Raw genomic sequence first — 19,813 nt, forward strand, 5'->3', positions numbered from 1 at the left:
TTGGCCTTAGCTGCTACTTTTGTGCTACGCTTTCCTTGCAAGGGTATAATTAAGCTTCAAAATGTCAAACTAATCTTTAGAGATCCAATCCAATTGGAAGCTTTTTTGCAAGGTAGACCGAATGCAGCTGGGGCTAACAAGATGGGTCAGGTAACCTCTTAGGTAGACCCTTAGAGGTAGTTATGCTGAAGTCTTTATTTGTTTTCAATGTTATTTATTTTGTGCTCTTCCCTTTGTTGTGGACTAAATGGCAATTGAAACTGTGTTTTTATTGCTTTTTCTTTTTTCCTTTTTTTTTAATATTCATGCCTATGTTATTTTTTAAGCAAGATATTTCTTTTGATTGCTTTTTTTTTTTAATTAATAAAGAATTTTTTTTTTTTTTTTTTTTTTAAAAGAGGAACAACATTTTTCTCCATTCCCCTCCCCCTCACTTCAAGCCCTGATCTACTGAGAGGTTTCTAATAATGTGAGTACAGAGATATGTACTGGGCTTCCTCCTAATCTGTCCCTTGAAAATAAGCGGCATGAGGTGTACGAGAATTAATTGAGATATGCCTGAATTAGGAACATCTTAATCTGCCCGCGGGGTTTGGACTGGGTCAGTTCATTTTGAAATGACATCATGGATGAAGTCATAGGGTAGGAGGTCATGGAATAAGAAGCCTTCTGAGTAGCTTCCAGGTCACTATGGAGACTAAAGCATCACAAGGCCTGTGGCCATCTTGTTTGTTCACAATTAGCAGAGTAGCTTTAGCTTCATGGCCCTAGGATGAGCTCCAGGAAAATTTGAAAGCAGGGTGATATTTTTCAAGGGTTTGTGCTGCTGCAGGATAGGGAAAGTGAAAGGGATATTAACAGCCCCTTATTGACTTGAATGGCAGAGGAAAACAGAAAACTATGATTGTTATTTTTAATAAAAATTAAACCTAATATGAAGTACTGGCGCAGATACTTGAGCTGGTGAGGCTTTAGGGAGCAGGTTTTGCTCAGTGTTGTAATTTTTGTGATGGAAGGTTTTGAATAAATTCACTTTTTTTGGATGGGGGGGGGGGCAGGGGGAAAAGTGGAAGGGTGTTTCTGTTGTCCCCTATGGGACTGACCAGAAGAGGACAATTTGAAATCTATCTTGCACCTAAAGGAAGGCTCTTGTGAGCACAAAAGGCTGATATTTTGATGTTTGGGCTCAGAATTTCGCCGGGTCATATCCTGGTAAAATTAGGACTGACACATAAATACTCTGGTTATTAGGAATCCATTCTTTGAAAGCAATATTGTGTTAAGTCACGCTAGCTCTGACTGAGTTAGAAACTCAAAGAAGCAGGAGTAATCTGCAGGGCCAAAAAAAAATATTTTCAATGAAAATCACATAGGCACCGCAATATGCGTCTGACTTACAGAATCCTTCTAACAATTATAAAGTTGCTGTAAATGAATCATGCAATTCAAAATGGATTAAAGGGGGAGCTGCAGAGTGCTGAAAGCCACAGAGGTCCTAGACAAAGTGGATTCTTTGTAGGTTTTGATACTTTTTTATGTTGGCTCTGTAAAAAGGAATCCAAACCTGCAAAGAACCCGGGTTGGGCTGTTACAGATACAAGACATTGAGCATGTTTATGTATTGACCCTGTGCAGTTTCAACAAGCGCAGGCAGGTCTTCCTTACCTTACGATATCGTCCATATTCTCTTGTTCCGTTATGTCCAGACTTTTAAATGCCAGGGCAATGACTCTGAAACCTTGTAATGTGTAGTGCTGGAGTTCGTTTGCAAAGCTATTTGGAACTGTTGGATGGAAAAATATTGAAATCAGGTTTACAGCAGGATTATGACACCAGTGGTTGAAATTTAAAACACATTGAGGTAATATTCAGTCACTGGCCAGATTGCAAAGTTAGCCGGATAAATTTATCTGGCTAACTTTGGAGGGCTATTCAATGATGCAGTCTCAATATTGAATATGGCCAGCTATCTTAAAGATGGCGGGATAAGTTAGAACTACTTTATAGCACGACTACAGTTAGCCAGTTAAGTTATCTGGCTAACTCTCACTAACTGATATATTTGGATAACTTAGCCAGTTAATATAACTCAGCCCTGGAACACATCTACATAATCTGGCCAAATTTTAGATGGATAAGTTATCCAACCAAAATTTAGCCAGATAAGTGGGGCAAATATTGAAAAGCTGGCATTCAGCTAGATAACATTTGAGGATATTTCCGGTGATAGGGCCAGAGCAATGGACTGCAGTTCCACATGAAATGAGATTGGAATCAAACTATTTGCATTTCAGAAAAAGCTTGGCTGTTTGAGTTATAGTTGATGAGGTTGGGTATGTCTTTATAGGACTGTCTGGGATTATGTTGTAGTCAGGCTAACCAGTCTATGATTTTGATCTTTAGAATAGTTTCCACTAATTTTCCCGGCACTGAAGTTAGGCTCACTGGTCTATAGTTACCCGGATCACCCCTGGAGCCCTTAAGTATTGGGGTTACATTGGCTACCCTCCGGTCTTCAGGTACAATGGATGATTTTAATGATAGATTACAAATTTTAACTAATAGATCAGAAATTTCATTTTTTAGTTCCTTCAGTACCCTAGGATGCATACCATCTGGTCCAGGTGATTTGCTACTCTTTAGTTTGTCAATCTGGCCTACTACATCTTCCAGGTTCACAGTGATTTGGATCAGTTCGACTGACTCATCACCCTTGAAAACCATCTCTGGAACTGGTATCTCCCCAACATCCTCATTTGTAAACACGAAAGCAAAGAATTCATTTAGTCTTTCTGCAATGGCCTTATCTTCCCTAAGAGCCCCTTTAACCCCTTGGCTACTATTAAGAACATTGTATGAGTACTTAAAGCTATTAAAAAGCAAAATAATTAATAATTATATGCTACCCCATCTGTTTAATACTACAGATATTCCAAACTATCTAATGGTCTATTTACATAAGAACAAAATAAAGGAAAATTGTTTCTTATCTGCTAATTTTTGTTCCTGTAGTACCACAGATCAGTCCAGACTCCTGGGTTTATGCATCCCTGCCAGCAAATGGAGACAGAGAAAGTTTAACTGACACTGCTTCATAATCCCTGGTGCCACCTGCAGTTCATCAATATTGAACTGTACCCAAGCCAAAAAACAATTGCAAAAAACACTGGTAAAAACATGTTAGACAAATAGCCAACCAGGTTAGCCAAGATTAGAACTGGAAAAAATCTTAAATTACCTGAGGCAATCTGAGCCGAGGAGATGACTCTCCACTTCCATAAGTCGGGTGGGTTCTGGACTGATCCGTGGTACTACAGGAACGAAAATTAGCAGGTCAGAACCAATTTTGCTTTCCCTATATGTACCCAGATCAGTCCAGACTCCTAGGATGTACCAAAGCTCCCTACATAGGGTGGGACCTGGAAAGTCCCTCTTGCAAGACACTCTCACCAAAAGATCAAGACCCCGGATCCCCGACATCTAGGCAGTAGTGCATCACAAAAGTATGCAGTGACTTCCAAGTTGCCACCCTACAAATTTCCTGTGGCAAAACAAACTGGGCCTCCCCCACAAGGCTGTTTGAGACTGAGTAGAGTGAGTCCTCAAACCTTTAGGCACCTGATGGCCTTTGAGAATGTATGCCAACCCAATAGCCTCCTTAAGCCACCTCGCAATGGTAGCCTTAGAAGCCTGGGTACCTTTCTTCGCAGTACTCCACAAAATGAAAAGGTGATCAGATCTCCTAAAATCATTCGTTACCTTGAGATACCTCAGCAAAGCCCTACAGACATCCAAATGCCTAAGCTCCTACGCATGAGGTGCAGAAGCATCCAAATCTGGAAAGGCCGGAAGCTTTACTATCTGATTAACATGAAAAGCTGATACCACCTTGGGAAGAAAGGAGGGGACCATCCACAAGGACACACCTGAATCTGAAATCTGAAGGAATGGATCTCGACAAGATAAAGTTTGCAAGTTCAAGATTCTCCTCAAAGAACAAATGGCTATCAGGAAAACGACCTTCATGTTAAAATCTTTGTCGCTCTGTGGAGAGGCTCAAAGGGTAGCTCACATAAAACTCGGAGGACAAGATTAAGATTCCAGAATGGACAACTCAGCAGAGGACAACATCCCACCGTCAATTGTACCACATAAAGAAGCCAGAGCCGCTACCTGAACTCTGAGAGAGTTGAAAGCTGGCCTTTGATTAAACTGTTTTGAAGGAAAGATAAAATCTGAGACACCAAAGACCGTAAGGCCTGAATACCTTTAGTTATACACCATGCCTCAAAGACCTTCCAGACCTGGACATACGACAACAAAGTAGACATCTGCTTAACTAGTAGAAAGTTAGTTATAACTGCCTCTGAGTGCCCTCTTCGTCTCAAACGCTGTCTCTCAAAAGCCAAGCCACTAGACAAGAGCGATCTGCTGGTCTGAAAATATGGGGCCCTGATGAAGTAGGCGAGGAAGATGACTGAATTGTAACGGACCGTCCACTGCCGAGTTGACCAAATCCGCGAACCATGGCCAACCCAGCCACTCCAGGGTTACCAACACCACGTCCCCCAGGTGCCTCTCTATCCGACACAAAATCTTGCCGACCAGAGGCCAAGGGGGGAATACGTAAAGTAGGATCTCCTGAGGCCAAGGAATCACCAGAGCGTCGACTCCCTCGGCCCCGTATTCTCGCCTGCGGCTGAAAAAGCAAGATGTCAAATTCACTACCCAGTCTAGAGATTCCAGATTATAAATTACCTTCTGGACTGCGGTGTGACAACTGGCCTCCAACTTCACCCTGATGAGCCACTCATCGAAGTAAGGGTGGACCAACACTCCCTCATGTCATAAGGCTGCCACCACTACCACTATGATCTTGGTATAGGTCCGTGGTGTTGTGGCTAGCCTGAAAGGGAGAGCCTAAAACTGGAAATGCTGACCCAGCACCATAAATCTGAAAACACTGGTGATCCTGATGAATGGGAATGTGCAGGTACACCTCCATTAAGTCCAATGAAGCCAGGAGTTCTCGAGTGCGCACCACCACAATTACTGATCTCAAGGTCTCCATGCAAAATCTTGGAACTTTTAATGCTGCATTTACCTGTTTCAAGTCCAGAATGGGGCGAAAGGTGCCTTCTTTCTTTGGAACCATGAAGTAAATGGAATACCGACCTTTGCCCCGTTCCTCCAGGGGGACTGGAACCATGGCCCCTAAGTTCTGCAACCTGTCTAAAGTCTCCCAAACCATGCAACATTTTTCCAGTGACCTGTAGGGGGAGACTAGAAAGAGGTCGTGAACGGGACATGCAAATTCTAAAGCATAACAGTCTCTTATGACACTGAGTACTCACTGATGCTGTGTGATCTTGACCCACGCCCCATAAAAATGAACCAGATGGCCCCCTATAAAAGGAACGACAGAGTGGGCCAGCCTTGCCTCCTTGGGAAGATTTCGCCCCTGGAGCTCATCCTCCTGTGGATGCTCTGAAGGGCCCAAGATCACCCCATAAAGACTGCCCCAGGACTAACCATGGCCAGAAAACTGTTTCTTCGAGGCTGGGGCTCCTCTCAAATAAGGCTGTCTTCCTTCCCGAAAATGCGACCGGGATGGAAAGAACTGCTTAGTCTTAGGCCTATCCTCCAGCAACTTGTGTACCTTGTTGTCACCTAATTGTTTGATCAATAGCTCTAAGTCCTCCCCAAACAAAAGATGTCCCTTGAAAGGGAGGGAACTCAATTGGGATTTGGACGAATCATCCGCTGACCAGTTATGCAACTACAACAACCGCCGGGCAGTCACAGCAGAGGCCATAAGATGAGACAAAGTCCTTACGAAATCATACAAAGCATCCGTTACATATGTGACCGATGCTTCCAAGCATTCTGCACTACTGTCTTCAACACCTGGCTTTGCCTGTCCACCTTGAAGCTGCTGCATCCAACATAGACAGGAATGTTGCATGAAGCTGGAACAAATGGCTGCCTGCAAATTCAGAGCAGGTACTTCAAAGATCCTCTTGAGATGGACCTCCAGCTTATGATTCTGAACATCCTTCAATGCCGCAGCACCCGCCACGGGAATAGTTATCTTTTTAGTGACTGCCAACACCGCCGCGTCTACTTTTGGAAGAGAAAAGAGCTCTAAAGTCTGTTCAGGCAAGGGATAAAGCTTCGACATCGCTCATCCCACTCTCAAGCCAGTATCAGGAGTACTCCATTCCTGATTCACCATCTTTTGCATGGACTTATGATAAGGGAATGCTGATGGGGGACCCTGAAGCCCATCCAGGACCGGATACCCTCCATCCATGTCGAATCTTCCTGAGGGAGTTTTAATACCAGCTTACTGAGGACCTGAGGAATCAGAGGAGCTAATTCTTCCCTCCGAAACAAACAAAGAATCTTGGGATCGTCCCCTTTGGACCCCAGAACAGCCTCCACGTTGTCCCCTGGAACTGGTTCGACCGCATCCGGATCAGCACCCGGGGTCCCTGACAACACCACCCCCGAATCCATGAGGGTCTCCGGGGAATCGACCAAGTCATCTGTATTGTGGTTCACCCGTGCCGGACCCAATAGATCCTGCACCTCGGAAGACAGATTCCCCCTGGACCAATCAGGCCTAGCAATTGAAGCAGGAGCTCCCAGGAATGAAGGAGAGGGAAATGAGCCCTGTCTGCTGATACCCGAGGCTCTCCTGCTGCGCCAAATACGCAGGGAGCCAATGACAGAAGCGACGCTCAAGTCCTGTCGCTCCCCAATGTTTTTAAATCTAGAGGCAATGCCTCTCCTGCACTCCCCCACCCCTCTACAGGGCCTGGGTGAACCAGGGAAAGCCTCGGGGGAGAATCCCCCATCCCCTCCAATGGTGCGGGTAAAACCACCGGGGAAGCTAAAATGGCCACTGTTCCCGCACTGTCGGAGCCCGAGGGCCCGACGTGGGAAGAGCTTTTCCCAGCAGGAGCAGGACTCGCGGCAGATCCGGCACTGCTTCTTCAGTGTTTCGTGGGGGCCAGAAGCTGCGATGGCCCTTCTCCCCCGGAAACGCATGCCGAACACAGATTGAGGCGGCCTAAACACATGGAAACCGCACCATATGGGCGGCAGGCCCTGCTGCGAACCATCACCATGCAGCAGGAACGAATATTCCCCCCAATGAGCACAAACACCGCTCCAAAAACGCTCCCCCAATGAGAGAAAGGCCACCCAGTAGAGCCCTAAAATCTTACCACTCAGCGCCAGCTGCTTCCTGTTTTTCTTTGTTTTTTTTGTATATAACTTTAATAAACACCAAAGAGCTCCCCTCTCCTAAAGCTGAGGGGAGCTGTCCAGCTCAGCCCTGCCTGAAAGAATAAGCATAGTCCAAAGCAGCTGGCCAAAGCCAAAAGCCGCCTAAGTGGCCTCGTGACGGGGAGGGATCTGGACCACCAGATTTACACACCACGGACTACACTAGAGTGAGCGTACAAAAAGGTCACTGACTTCCAGCTTGTCCACCTCAACCAAGCAGGGAAGGATTCCCCCTGGGAACCCCCACCCAGGAGGACAGCTCTTAAGAAAAAGGAAAAAAATGGGCTAACTACAAAACTGCAGGTGTATCCACCAGCCACCATCTGCTGGAGACAAATACTGAGGAACTGCAGGTAGCACCAGGGATTATGAAGCAGTGTCAGTTAAACTTTCTCTGTCTCCATCTGCTGGCAGGGATGCTTAAACCCAGGAGTCTGGACTGCTCCGGGTACGTACAGGGAACATATGCCATACTGGGTCTGACCATCAGACATTAAAATATTTAAAAAGGGTATTAAAACATGGCTATTCAAACAAGCCTTCCAAGAGTTTTAACCTAAGGATTATATTCCCCCGTTAAATATAAATATTTAGTTAATTATATTATTTCTGCTCTTACTGCTCTGCTTCTTTAACTGTTTAAATTTTAACTATTTTACTATTTTGTTTTACTAGTTTATAATGAAACTTTGTATTTACTTCTCTTCATTTCATTTTGGAAATGCAAATATTTTTAAATGAATATTTGTTAACTAATGTAAACCGATGTGATATGTTCTCAAGAAACTTCGGTATATAAAAATTAAATAATAAGAATAAGAATAAAAGCCCAGTATCCTGTTTCCAACAGTGGCCAATCAAAGTCACAAGTACCTGGCAAGTACCCAAGCATTAATAAATCACAAACTACTGTTGTTTTAAATTGATTATGGATACGGTAATTAATAAGCATTTAGGAGATCATTTATGTGTGGCAATGGCATGTTAGAAAATTGCCCAGGGTTTGTGTGCATAAAAGTATGCAGGTGACCCGATTTCACTCATACTTTTAAGCGCACAAAAAGAGTTTTTTCCGGGCATGGCATTAGGATTCATGTGCATACTTTTGTTTTTAAAAACTATGCACCAAAATTCATGTGTCCCAGTTATGCACTGATAAGACCAGGTGATACTTTGTGCGAGTGAGGGTTAATTTGCATAATTATCAATGCAAACTTATGTGCATAAATTCCCTTTAAAAACTGGTGCAATCTATGCTGTTACAAAATTACCCTCTGAATTATTTTATTTCTTCTTTCCATCAAATGATTGTAACTATTCCTGGCTGTGTGCCATTATGCACACTTTAGGGGTGACTTTTAAAAGACCAGTGTGCACATTAATTAGGGGATGCACAAATATGTTGGGCTCATGTGCGCCGAGCAGATTTTTAAAAGTGGCCGAGATATGCGCGTATCTATCGGAGTGCGCACATCTCGGGAAATGTCAAAAAGGGGCGGGATGAGTTGTGGGCGTGGTATGGGCATTTCAGGGTGTGAAACCGAGATGTGTGCGTAAAAACTTACTCAATCCGGCATGCACTGAGGCCCCCTGCCATGTAACTTTACATCTGCTATGGATGCCATGTAAGTTATAAAATAAAGATAAACAGGCAGATCTGCAGGGTTTCAAGGATCGAGGATAACTGGGGGGAATGAAGGCTATTAAACTAGGGGTGTTAAAAGACCTCTCTCTTAACTGGGTGAACTGGGGATGAACTGGTAAAGCTGGAAATGACATCGCTGCACGCCCCTTTTAAAATCCCCCGATTTATGCAGTAGAAGTGGCATTTGCATACGCTTGTGCACGCCCACTTAAAATTTGTTGCACATGTGCACATGGCCAGGCTGTTTTATAACTTGCACACATATACACATGCAAGCTATAAAATAGCAACATCCCTGCACTTGGGCCAACAAATGTACACACATGTGCACCCATGTTCTGGTTTGAAAGTTATCATCATAGAGACCGATTTACTAATCTATTCTAAAAATCAATGAACTTCCTTAATAAAACACATTAATGGCTAATTCTAACTTAGCTAATTTTACACCTGTGGGGCCTATTTACTAAAGTGTGTTAATATGCGCTAACATATGGTAATAGATTTAAGCTTTTTTTCGTCATCCAAGTAAAGCCTCATTGATTACCTGCACTGATGATCTTTGCATTTGATGACTCAAGCTCAAACGTCGTCTCTATGTAATTGACTTGGTGAGAGAGGTAACGGTGATGGGGCCGCTTGGCAATAGTGATCATAATATGATCAAATTTGATTTAATGACTGGAAGAGGAACAGTGTGCAAATCCACGGCTCTCGTGCTAAACTTTCAAAAGGGAAACTTTGATAAAATGAGAAAAATTGTTAGGAAAAAACTGAAAGGAGCAGCTACAAAAGTAAAAAATGTCCAAGAGGCGTGGTCATTGTTAAAAAATACCATTCTAGAAGCACAGTCCAGATGTATTCCACACATTAAGAAAGGTGGAAAGAAGGCAAAACGATTACCGGAATGGTTAAAAGGGGAGGTGAAAGAAGCTATTTAGCCAAAAGATCTTCATTCAAAAATTGGAAGAAGGATCCAACAGAAGAAAATAGGATAAAGCATAAACGTTGGCAAGTTAAATGTAAGACATTGATAAGACAGGCTAAGAGAGAATTTGAAAAGAAGTTGGCCATAGAGGCAAAAACTCACAGAAAAACTTTTTAAAATATATCCGAAGCAGAAAGCCTGTGAGGGAGTCAGTTGGACCATTAGAAGATCGAGGGGTTAAAGGGGCACTTAGAGAAGATAAGGCCATCGCGGAAAGATTAAATGATTTCTTTGCTTCAGTGTTTACTGAAGAGGATGTTGGGGAGGTACCCGTAATGGAGAAGGTTTTCATGGGTAATGACTCAGATGGACTGAATCAAATCACGGTGAACCTAGAAGATGTGGTAGACCTGATTGACAAACTGAAGAGTAGTAAATCACCTGGACCGGATGGTATACACCCCAGAGTTCTGAAGGAACTAAAAAATGAAATTTCAGACCTATTAGTAAAAATTTGTAACCTATCATTAAAATCATCCATTGTACCTGAAGACTAGAGGATAGCAAATGTAACCCCAATATTTAAAAAGGGCTCCAGGGGCGATCCGGGAAACTACAGATCGGTTAGCCTGACTTCAGTGCCAGGAAAAATAGTGGAAAGTGTTCTAAACATCAAAATCACAGAACATATAGAAAGACATGGTTTAATGGAACAAAGTCAGCATGGCTTTACCCAAGGCAAGTCTTGCCTCACAAATCTGCTTCACTTTTTTGAAGGAGTTAATAAACATGTGGATAAAGGTGAACCGGTAGATGTAGTATACTTGGATTTTCATAAGGCGTTTGACAAAGTTCCTCATAAGAGGCTTCTAGGAAAAGTAAAAAGTAATGGGATAGGTGGTGATGTCCTTTCGTGGATTGCAAACTGGCTAAAAGACAGGAAACAGAGAGTAGGATTAAATGGACAATTTTCTCAGTGGAAGGGAGTGGACAGTGGAGTGCCTCAGGGATCTGTATTGGGACCCTTAGTTTTCAATATATTTATAAATGATCTGGAAAGAAATACGACGAGTGAGATAATCAAATTTGCAGATGACACAAAATTATTCAGAGTAATTAAATCACAAGCAGATTGTGATAAATTGCAGGAAGACCTTGTGAGACTGAAAATTGGGCATCCAAATGGCAGATGAAATTTAATGTGGATAAGTGCAAGGTGATGCATATAGGGAAAAATAACCCATGCTATAATTACACAATGTTGGGTTCCATATTAGGTGCTACAACCCAAGAAAGAGATCTAGGCGTCATAGGGGATAACACATTGAAATCGTCGGTTCAGTGTGCTGTGGCAGTCAAAAAAGCAAACAGAATGTTGGGAATTATTAGAAAGGGAATGGTGAATAAAACGGAAAATATCATAATGCCTCTGTATCGCTCCATGGTGAGACCGCACCTTGAATACTGTGTACAATTCTGGTCGCCGCATCTCAAAAAAGATATAATTGCGATGGAGAAGGTACAGAGAAGGACTACCAAAATGATAAGGGGAATGGAACAACTCCCCTATGAGGAAAGACTAAAGAGGTTAGGACTTTTCAGCTTGGAGAAGAGACGGCTGAGGGGGGATATGATAGAGGTGTTTAAAATCATGAGAGGTCTAGAACGGGTAGATATGAATCAGTTATTTACTCTTTCGGATAATAGAAAGACTAGGGGGCACTCCATGAAGTTAGCATGGGGCACATTTAAAACTAATCGGAGAAAGTTCTTTTTTACTCAACGCACAATTAAACTCTGGAATTTGTTGCCAGAGGATGTGGTTAGTGCAGTTAGTATAGCTGTGTTTAAAAAAGGATTGGATAAGTTCTTGGAGGAGAAGTCCATTACCTGCTATTAAGTTCACTTAGAGAATAGCCACTGCCATTAGCAACAGTAACATGGAATAGACTTAGTTTTTGGGTACTTGCCAGGTTCTTATAGCCTGGATTGGCCACTGTTGGAAACAGGATGCTGGGCTTGATGGACCCTTGGTCTGACTCAGTATGTCATTTTCTTATGTTCTTATGTTGATGGGCACCACTGAAAGTGCTGTGTTAGAAGGTGAGGCATAATATTACTCTGCGAGTCAAAAGAGAAGATGTTCATTCTCTTACCTGTCTCTGGCTTACAGAAGCTGACAACTTTCTCTGGCGCTCCCTTCATAAAAGCGACAATCTCATTCTCTCCAATTAGCTTGGAAATAACAGACATCCGCTGCATGCTAGAGGAGAAGGGAAACTGATGCAGGATGGCAATTCCTTCTACGGGAACCTGAGGAAAGAAAGAGATGCAGGTCCGCTATACAAGTTCTAATTAGTGTCCCATTGAGAAAGGATATTGTTTCTTCCAACAGCTTCAGATGTAAAAGCAGAGACAGAATTTCTAGCAGACTAAGATGAAATACAGCTCAATGGGTGTCTAGTGCTAAATTATAACACTAAATCCATGGTTTCTCATGACTGGAAGAGCTTAAGATGAGCCCTTATAAATAACATTTAAGAACAATCTATTAGCTCTATAGATCTCAGAACTTCCTATCAGAGTTGTGCCCCTGGTTGGTTTATTAACATGATCAAGTAGCACATTATAGAATAAAAGGGAGAGAAGGTAAAATACAGGTACATTTTGAAAGGAACGCACATGCACCCATAAATGCAAGCAAAAATATATAAAATACGTGCATGGCATTTAAAATACTGTTGCCATGCTTACGTCTACAGCTATTACATGGGGGGGGGGGATGGGGAGGGAGGGAGAGAGAGAGAGAGAGACTGTAGAGGGATAGCCTGATAGTCTATACAAGTACCACTTTAGATGGATTCTTTGAATTGGGGTGGGTTTTCGGGAGGCTGGTTGGGGTTAGAGGGGTGTTGTTACAGACACATACAGTTACATTGACATCTTTACTGATGTCAATGTAAAATTGACATCAGTAAAGAGTTATAGCCCTTATAAGTGATGAAAAGTGCCTATGTAATACAATGGCAGCAGCCATTATAACATAGGCCCGTATATGCGCACATGCTGTCAAATAGTTAGAAAGTGCGTACATGTGTGCCTATTAGAAATGTAAACGTACATGTGTGTGCAAATCCCGCTTCCATCACATAAGTGGACCAGTGAAGCAGCCGGTCTCCCACTACTAGTACACTTCCTCCTAAAATAGAAGATTTAGGAAGACAGGGCAGATAAGAAAATGCAATTTTTTTGGCTCAGCAGAGTTGTGTAGGAAAGTGTGAGAAAAGCCCTCGTTGTAGTGCTGGTGATAATAGCCTTGTGCACCACCTTAGGTTACATATGATTGATAGACGAAGTTGCCTCTTCTGGCGATCATTAACCTTGAGCTGATTTCCCCTGGCAAATTGCCCCCCAGTCTGAGAGGCTGCCATCCATGGCCACTTACACCCAGTCGGGCATTCCCAGATCCATCCTTTTCTCTAGACTGTGCCGAGACAGCCACCGTGAAAGACTGGACCAGGCATCCTCCAGCAATGATAAAGGAAACTGAAATTCTTCTGACAGTGAATTCCAATGGATAACAGAGCCCTCAGCAAAGAAAGTATGTGAGCAAAGGCTCAGGGAACTAACTCCAGAGTAGACACCATGGAACCCAGCACCTGCAGGTAATCCCAGACCTTGGGCACCAACAAGTTCAGTAACCAAAGGACCTGACTCTGCAACTTGAGGATTCTTTCTGTAGCCAGAAACACCTTCCCCAGCTGGGTATTGAAGCGAGCTCCCAGATATTCCAGGGATTGGGTGAGCTCCAGATGACTCTTCACGAGGTTCATCACCCAGCCCAGCGACTCCAGATGCTGCAGTACTCACTGGATCGAGCGAACACACTCTACCTCCGACTTTGTCCATATCAGCTAATCGTCCAGGTGTGGGTGCACTAGGATATCTTCCTTCCTGAGAACTGCCGCCACTATGACCATCACCTTTGTGAAAGTGTGCGGTGCCATTGCCAGCCCAAAAGGAAGAGCTCGAAATTGGAAGTGTTCTCTCAGTAACCATGAACCTCAGAAACTTCTGGTGGTCAATGCAAATGGGGATGTGCAGGTAGACATCTGATAAGTCCAACGATGCCAGAAACATGGTGATAGCAGCGAACCACTGCTATCACCATGTGCAAAGTTTCCATCTGAAAGCACGGCACATGGAGGGCTGCATTGACCTGCTGTAGATTGAAAATGGGCTGAAAAGTGCCTTGGGCATCACGAAGTACATGGAGTAATGACCCTGTCCCCTCTCCAGGGGAGGCACTGGAATAATGGCTCGCAGAAGCTGCAGATGTTCCAACGATTCCTACACCACCTCCAGCCTTCTCTGGGAGACACAGTGGGAGATTACAAAGGAGTCCCTGAGCGGCCGAGAAAATTCTAAAGCGTAGCCTTCTCTCACCACCTGCAGGATCCTGGTCCTACATGATCTTGATCCACTCCTCGTAAAAGAGGGCCAGCCTCCCTCCACTGGAGAGGAATGGACCCGCATGCCTTCATTGCCCGATCTTGTTACCACCCCTATCTTGGGACCCACTGTCTCTCAGGGGCCGATGGCCCGCGTTGGCCATCCATTGCTCCTACCATGTGACAGGGGCCAACCAATGGCACCGGTAGCCCCTGTCACATGGTAAGGGCAAAGTGCCACTGGCACCATTTTGATTCCTGGAAGGCCCGACAGCCCAAGAACAGAAGATCGCTCCCGGGACCCCCGCTGGACTACCAGGGCTTTCAGTAAGTCTTGGGGGGGGGGGGGGGGGCAGGTTGTAATTAAGTAAATTTGAAGAGTTAGATTGGGTTTGAGTTTTGTTTTTTTTTAATAAATGTGCCCCTCCCCCCCACACTAACCCGAAAACTAATTTTTCCCGAATTTCGGGAAAAATCCGTTTCGGGACTCGGGTCTCCCGAATCCAAACAAATTAGGCAATTTTGTTGAAATTGCCCCATTCGTTCTAAATGAATACACAACCCTTACAGGTCCAACTCCTTCCTGCAGAACAAATGGACCACCCAAGGATCGTCCTCGTCCACAGATGGAATCTCATTTGGATCCTGCATAGGATCCCCTACAGGAGTGCTAAGATCCTGACCCGGATCCAGCAATGGATCCAGTACTGTACCAACAGGATCCCTACCCGGATCCACCGGACCTTCCTGTAACTGATCCGGATCATACGTCTCATCAGATGTGTCTTCCTCGACCGCGGACCTCTTGAGACCCAAGAGCCTCAGGAAACCTCCAGACTCTACCTGCTTAGGCTTCTTCGCTGCCCTGGATTTCCTAGGCAGAGGCCTCTTGGTCCCAGCTCCCTTCCTGGCCAAATAGGCCTTATGCATCAAAAGGACATAATCCGGAGAAAAAGTTCTGGATCTGAAGAAGGGTCCAAATCCGCATCCCACTGAGGCTGCACCCCTGCCCTGCCACCAGCAGGGTCTTGTTCTGCAGGAAAAAGCATGGGAGGCCCTGAAAAGGCAGCCTGGCTCCCAGCACATGTGCCCAAAATGGCCACTGGTTCCTCAGACCCCCCCCCCCCCCCCCCCCCCCGGGGCCTTCAAAACCTGCCCCACCGAATTCGGGTTCCTGCAGTCTCCTGGGGAACCCAAGAAATTTCCCACCCCTCCGGAGGCGCATTCTCTGCAAAGTGCGGCCGAATCGAGGTGAGAGCTCCTTCAGCCGCAGCCCCCGGCAAACTTTCCCGCGCAGCACGGGAAGCACAATGCAGACAAAAGCGGCCTTAAAAAATAAACCCTGTCTGCAAGCACTGCAGGCGGCACTGTCCGGGTGCTGAACCAGCCCCAGTGGCCCCGACACACACAGCTATTTGGGCCCCGCTCACCTCAAGCTGCCTCCCAGCAGAGAAACCTAAAGCCAGCCGCTGGAGCACAGCTTAAAGCTGCACCGTCCCTTTCTTCTTTTAACTTTTTTTTTTTTTAAACAACTTAATTAAAGGGACACAGACACAGAAAACGGACGAAAACTGAAAATACTTCCCTGCTTCTGGTGAAGATGGCTGAGCCCAGGTAGGCAACAAGGACCCAGAGGGGAACCGGAACCACCGGCTACCACCCCCCCCCCCCCTCGAAGATAAGGGCAGAGCACCCCAGGAATCACAAACCTCCTGCTCACCCTGCTCTACCCGAGGGATGGCCCACAAAGGATCCTAACACTTCAAGGAGCTGAAATCTTCTCAATTCTCAATCAAGCTCTGAAGACCTGGCTTTTTGAACAGGCATATGCAGACCATCTTGAAAAAGACTAAGAGAAAAACAGCTAGAATAAAAAGCCAACCTGTTCCCCAGGATTTTATTTTCCCATCCTTTTTTGTTTATAGTTGAAAACATTTTTGTATTTTGTTCCCACCGATAAATATTACTGTCGTTTTTATGATGTTTTTGTTATGTAAACCGTTGTGATGTTCTCTTCAAATGACGGTATACAAAACTTTTTAAATATATAAAATAAATAAAATCTTAGTTTTGAAAACTCCACACTGCAGGTTTGCACCTCTAGCATCTGCAGGAGACAGAGAAATACTGAGAGACTGCAGGTGGCTCTCTCGGTTGTGTAGCAGCGCCTCAAAGTTTGTTCTCTGCCTCCATCTGCTGGTAGGGATGCCTAAACCCACTCATCTGGACATATCCAGGGTATAAACAGGAACCTCAAATGTCAGCAAAGCAGGCTTAAATCTAGCCAGCTGTATTCTAGCTGGCTAGTTATTCCTAATGTTATCTATTTCAGTTAACATTCCTAATGTTAACTGAAACCAAGCATAAGGTAGCCTTCTAAAACATAGTTAGCTATCTTAAGCACTCAGTCCCATGCTGAACTTGGGCCCAAGGCCATCGATATGAGTGGCAAGCTGCTTCCAAACCTGGCCTATAGTGGCCCAGCCTGCCTCAGCATGAGAGCGGTCCATGCTGAGGCAGGACCCCCAGCTGGGGTGGGGGTCCCAACTACAATTTTTACCAGAGGTGCTGTATTCCTCAGTGACTGGAAACTGGATACTTGTGACCTGGGTTGGCCACTGAGGGACCTTTGATCTGGCCCAGTATGACAAATCTTATTAAGGTAGCATTAAGACATCGCTTGATCTTGACTGCATCACTGAGAACATGAGACACTTATTTTGGCTTCTTACCTCAAAAAACACACCTTATGTGTTATAATTGCCCATGAAAACACTCCCTGTCCTGTCTTAATGACTAATTGCTCCTACACCTAAAAAAAAAATCTGCATGCAATTAAAAAACCCAGTTAAGACATTCCACTGAAGACATTCCTTTCCGCTTCTAGAGTTTCCAATAAAGATGTAGTTTAAGATTGTGCTGAAGACTTGATAGACTCAAAGTACAGTGCTATTTCTGCCTCTGGGCAAGGCTGAGCGAATTTACGTCTGAGGTGTTGATATTATGTAATAAAATGGAATTCTGAATGCAGATATTTAGCCCATGGCAGGTTGTACAAAATTTACACTCAACATATGACTAAAGAATATCATTAGCAAACACGCATGCTGATGACTGTATGAGCAGTTCTGTCTTTAATTTTCTGACTGAATGTCATCGTAGGATGGTCCCAGGGCAATGTCGGGTGAGGTTCCTCACTTCCGAGAAGCGGCTTTTCAGGTCTTTTAAACCAGCTATGCTAGCAAAAAATGATAATGTGATTATTCTGTTGGGAAGGAAACTAAATCATTAAGATCCTCCACTTACATTCTGATTTATATTTGATTCCAAAGAAGATTATTTTTTTTTTTTTTTTAAACCTTGGGAAGAAATGAGGTTTATTCATGTAGTTCCTTTTGAAAATTCCCCCCCCCCCCTAAAATAGCACACCTTGCATGATTCTGAAATGTGCAAAAGGATAAAAAAGGTAATAATAAAAAAGAACTGCAACAAAAGAAAGAAAGCCAAAGAGAAAATTGGAATCAAGTTGTAGGACCCGAGCTTTCAAGACCACATCAGCCTCGTCTTCAGCTGTGACCCAGAGAGAAAGCGATAAATCCAAGAATTGGGGAAGCTGCTAGTTTCTTGTGAAAAATCTAGCTAGCACTGCTGCCTTAAGGGGAAACGGGGCCTGGCGTCGGCAGCAATGCTTGTGTTGGGGGGAGGGGCAGGGGGAAGAACAAGCTGGTGCTTTATACGTCACAGAATACTGACCATTTCCCCAGATTTCTGCGTCCTGGAAAAGCAGTGCTCCTCAGATGAACAGCGAGGGCGAGAGGTAGTCCAGGAAAACCCAACCCACCTCATTTTCATGTTGTGTGAATAAGACATTATATGGATGATACTTGTGCTGTTACTTACTTTGCTGGCTTTAGGTCCTGGTTTAATAATCAGGCTTCCTTCTGAAACCTCCTCCTGATTGTTTTCCGAGGCATTGGAAGCCTCTATTTCCTGTTTAAAAGTAAAGTTATGTAAAAATAATGAAAAGGAGCTGGTCAAAATGCATTATAAAAACAAAGCCAGATTCCCCTTCTCTTCCATTCCCAAGCTAAATACCCTAAAATTGACATAAACATTTAGCGTGGCTTAACTGTGGATCCCACCTGGGCCTTGTCATGAGAGGGGTACCTAGGAAAAGTTTAAGGAGGGAGAATTTGGACTTAGTCCTGAAAGTGTAAACGTTTTGCTGACATCTTGGAAATTCCTGTTGGTATTACACCCCCCCCCCCCCCCCCCATTAAATCTTCTTGGTAAGGTGGATTGGTTCGGCGATTCCTCGAAATACAGGTCATTGGTGAGCCAGCTCGTACCAGCTGCCCGGTTCACCATTGCCATTTTCTGGAAAACTAGCCCTGGGATGCCCCATTGGTAGGAACCAGGTTTGAGGGAAAGTCGATACTGAGCGCTTACGAAATGAAAGTTCCAAGTATCAAACTATATGGGGCCCTTATCGTGCCTATTCTAAGGTGGATTAAAGGTTTCTGGCTTGTAGACGGGTGGGCCTACTTGTGGATTGTAATGTCACTCATTGCCTTTATTGAAGCACTATGTACTTTGTCTTTTCTTCTTGTGTAACTGAAAATGTGTTAAAATAAAAAGTTTAAAAAAAAAAGTGTAAATGTTTGTTCAAGTTTGAATGTTTTGCTGAAAAGTTTGGGGACTTGCTATTTTGGGTGAATAGCCACCACGTGGCAGCAGAAGTGGTAAAAGGACCCAGTATAGGTTAATGCCCATGCAGTCTATGGAGGGAAGTTTCCAGATGTGGTTGGCTGCTAATGGCTTCTGTAGAATGTTTAACAGGACAGGAATGAAGATCCTCTTTGGGGAGTGGTTATAGGACTATAAATTATGGGGTCTATATTCAGCTGCTCTGTGGCTCAGCAAGTTTGCTGGATAAACATCCAGCTAACTTAGGTAGGATATTCAGCAGCATATATTCCCAACTATCTTAAAGTTACCAGAGATAGCTGGATAAATTATCCGGCTAATTCTGTATGAAGGAGGTAGACGGATGACTTAGCCAACTAACTTGGCTCCTCCTCTGTCTGCCTATTCCCTGCCTCTGAGTTATTTGGCAAAATAATTAGCCAGTTAAGTCATTTATCCAGCTGTTACCACTTACCGTAGTCAGATATTCAGCGGTACCACTTATCCAGATAACTTGAACTTATCTGGCTACGTTGAAGCTTTCTGGCTAAGTTTTTAATATCAGGCTCTATAATTTCAATTCTGGTGGCTGGGCGGTATCCACAATGGCTTGGAGATGGACAGAAGCAGGCAGCTTGGGGACCCTTCCAAAAGGAGAGGATCCTGCAAGAGCTTTCTGCCCCCCAAGGGAAAGGCTCAAGATGACAAATTTTCTTTGGGTCTTCCGAGGAACTTCTGAGGGACCTGACCTGAGCTCCCTAAAGGCAAAGTGCACATGGGATGCTAGAGGGGTCCAGGAATACTTCAAAG

General features: G+C 44.2%; 1 protein-coding gene across 1 annotated transcript in view; it reads right to left on the minus strand.

The window, feature by feature from the left end:
• Positions 1–19,813, minus strand: part of LOC115099192 (probable cation-transporting ATPase 13A4) — a 157,773-nt gene that overhangs the window by 60,499 nt on the left and 77,461 nt on the right. Inside the window, exons 15-17 of the mRNA XM_029616623.1 lie at positions 18,218–18,307; positions 12,023–12,179; positions 1,666–1,783 (exon numbers count right to left, since the gene is read on the minus strand). Coding sequence (XP_029472483.1) covers positions 1,666–1,783; positions 12,023–12,179; positions 18,218–18,307 — 365 coding nt within the window. The remainder of the gene's footprint in view (positions 1–1,665; positions 1,784–12,022; positions 12,180–18,217; positions 18,308–19,813) is intronic.

Source organism: Rhinatrema bivittatum, chromosome 9, assembly GCF_901001135.1.
Source record: "Rhinatrema bivittatum chromosome 9, aRhiBiv1.1, whole genome shotgun sequence".
Classification (NCBI taxonomy): Eukaryota; Metazoa; Chordata; class Amphibia; order Gymnophiona; family Rhinatrematidae; genus Rhinatrema; species Rhinatrema bivittatum.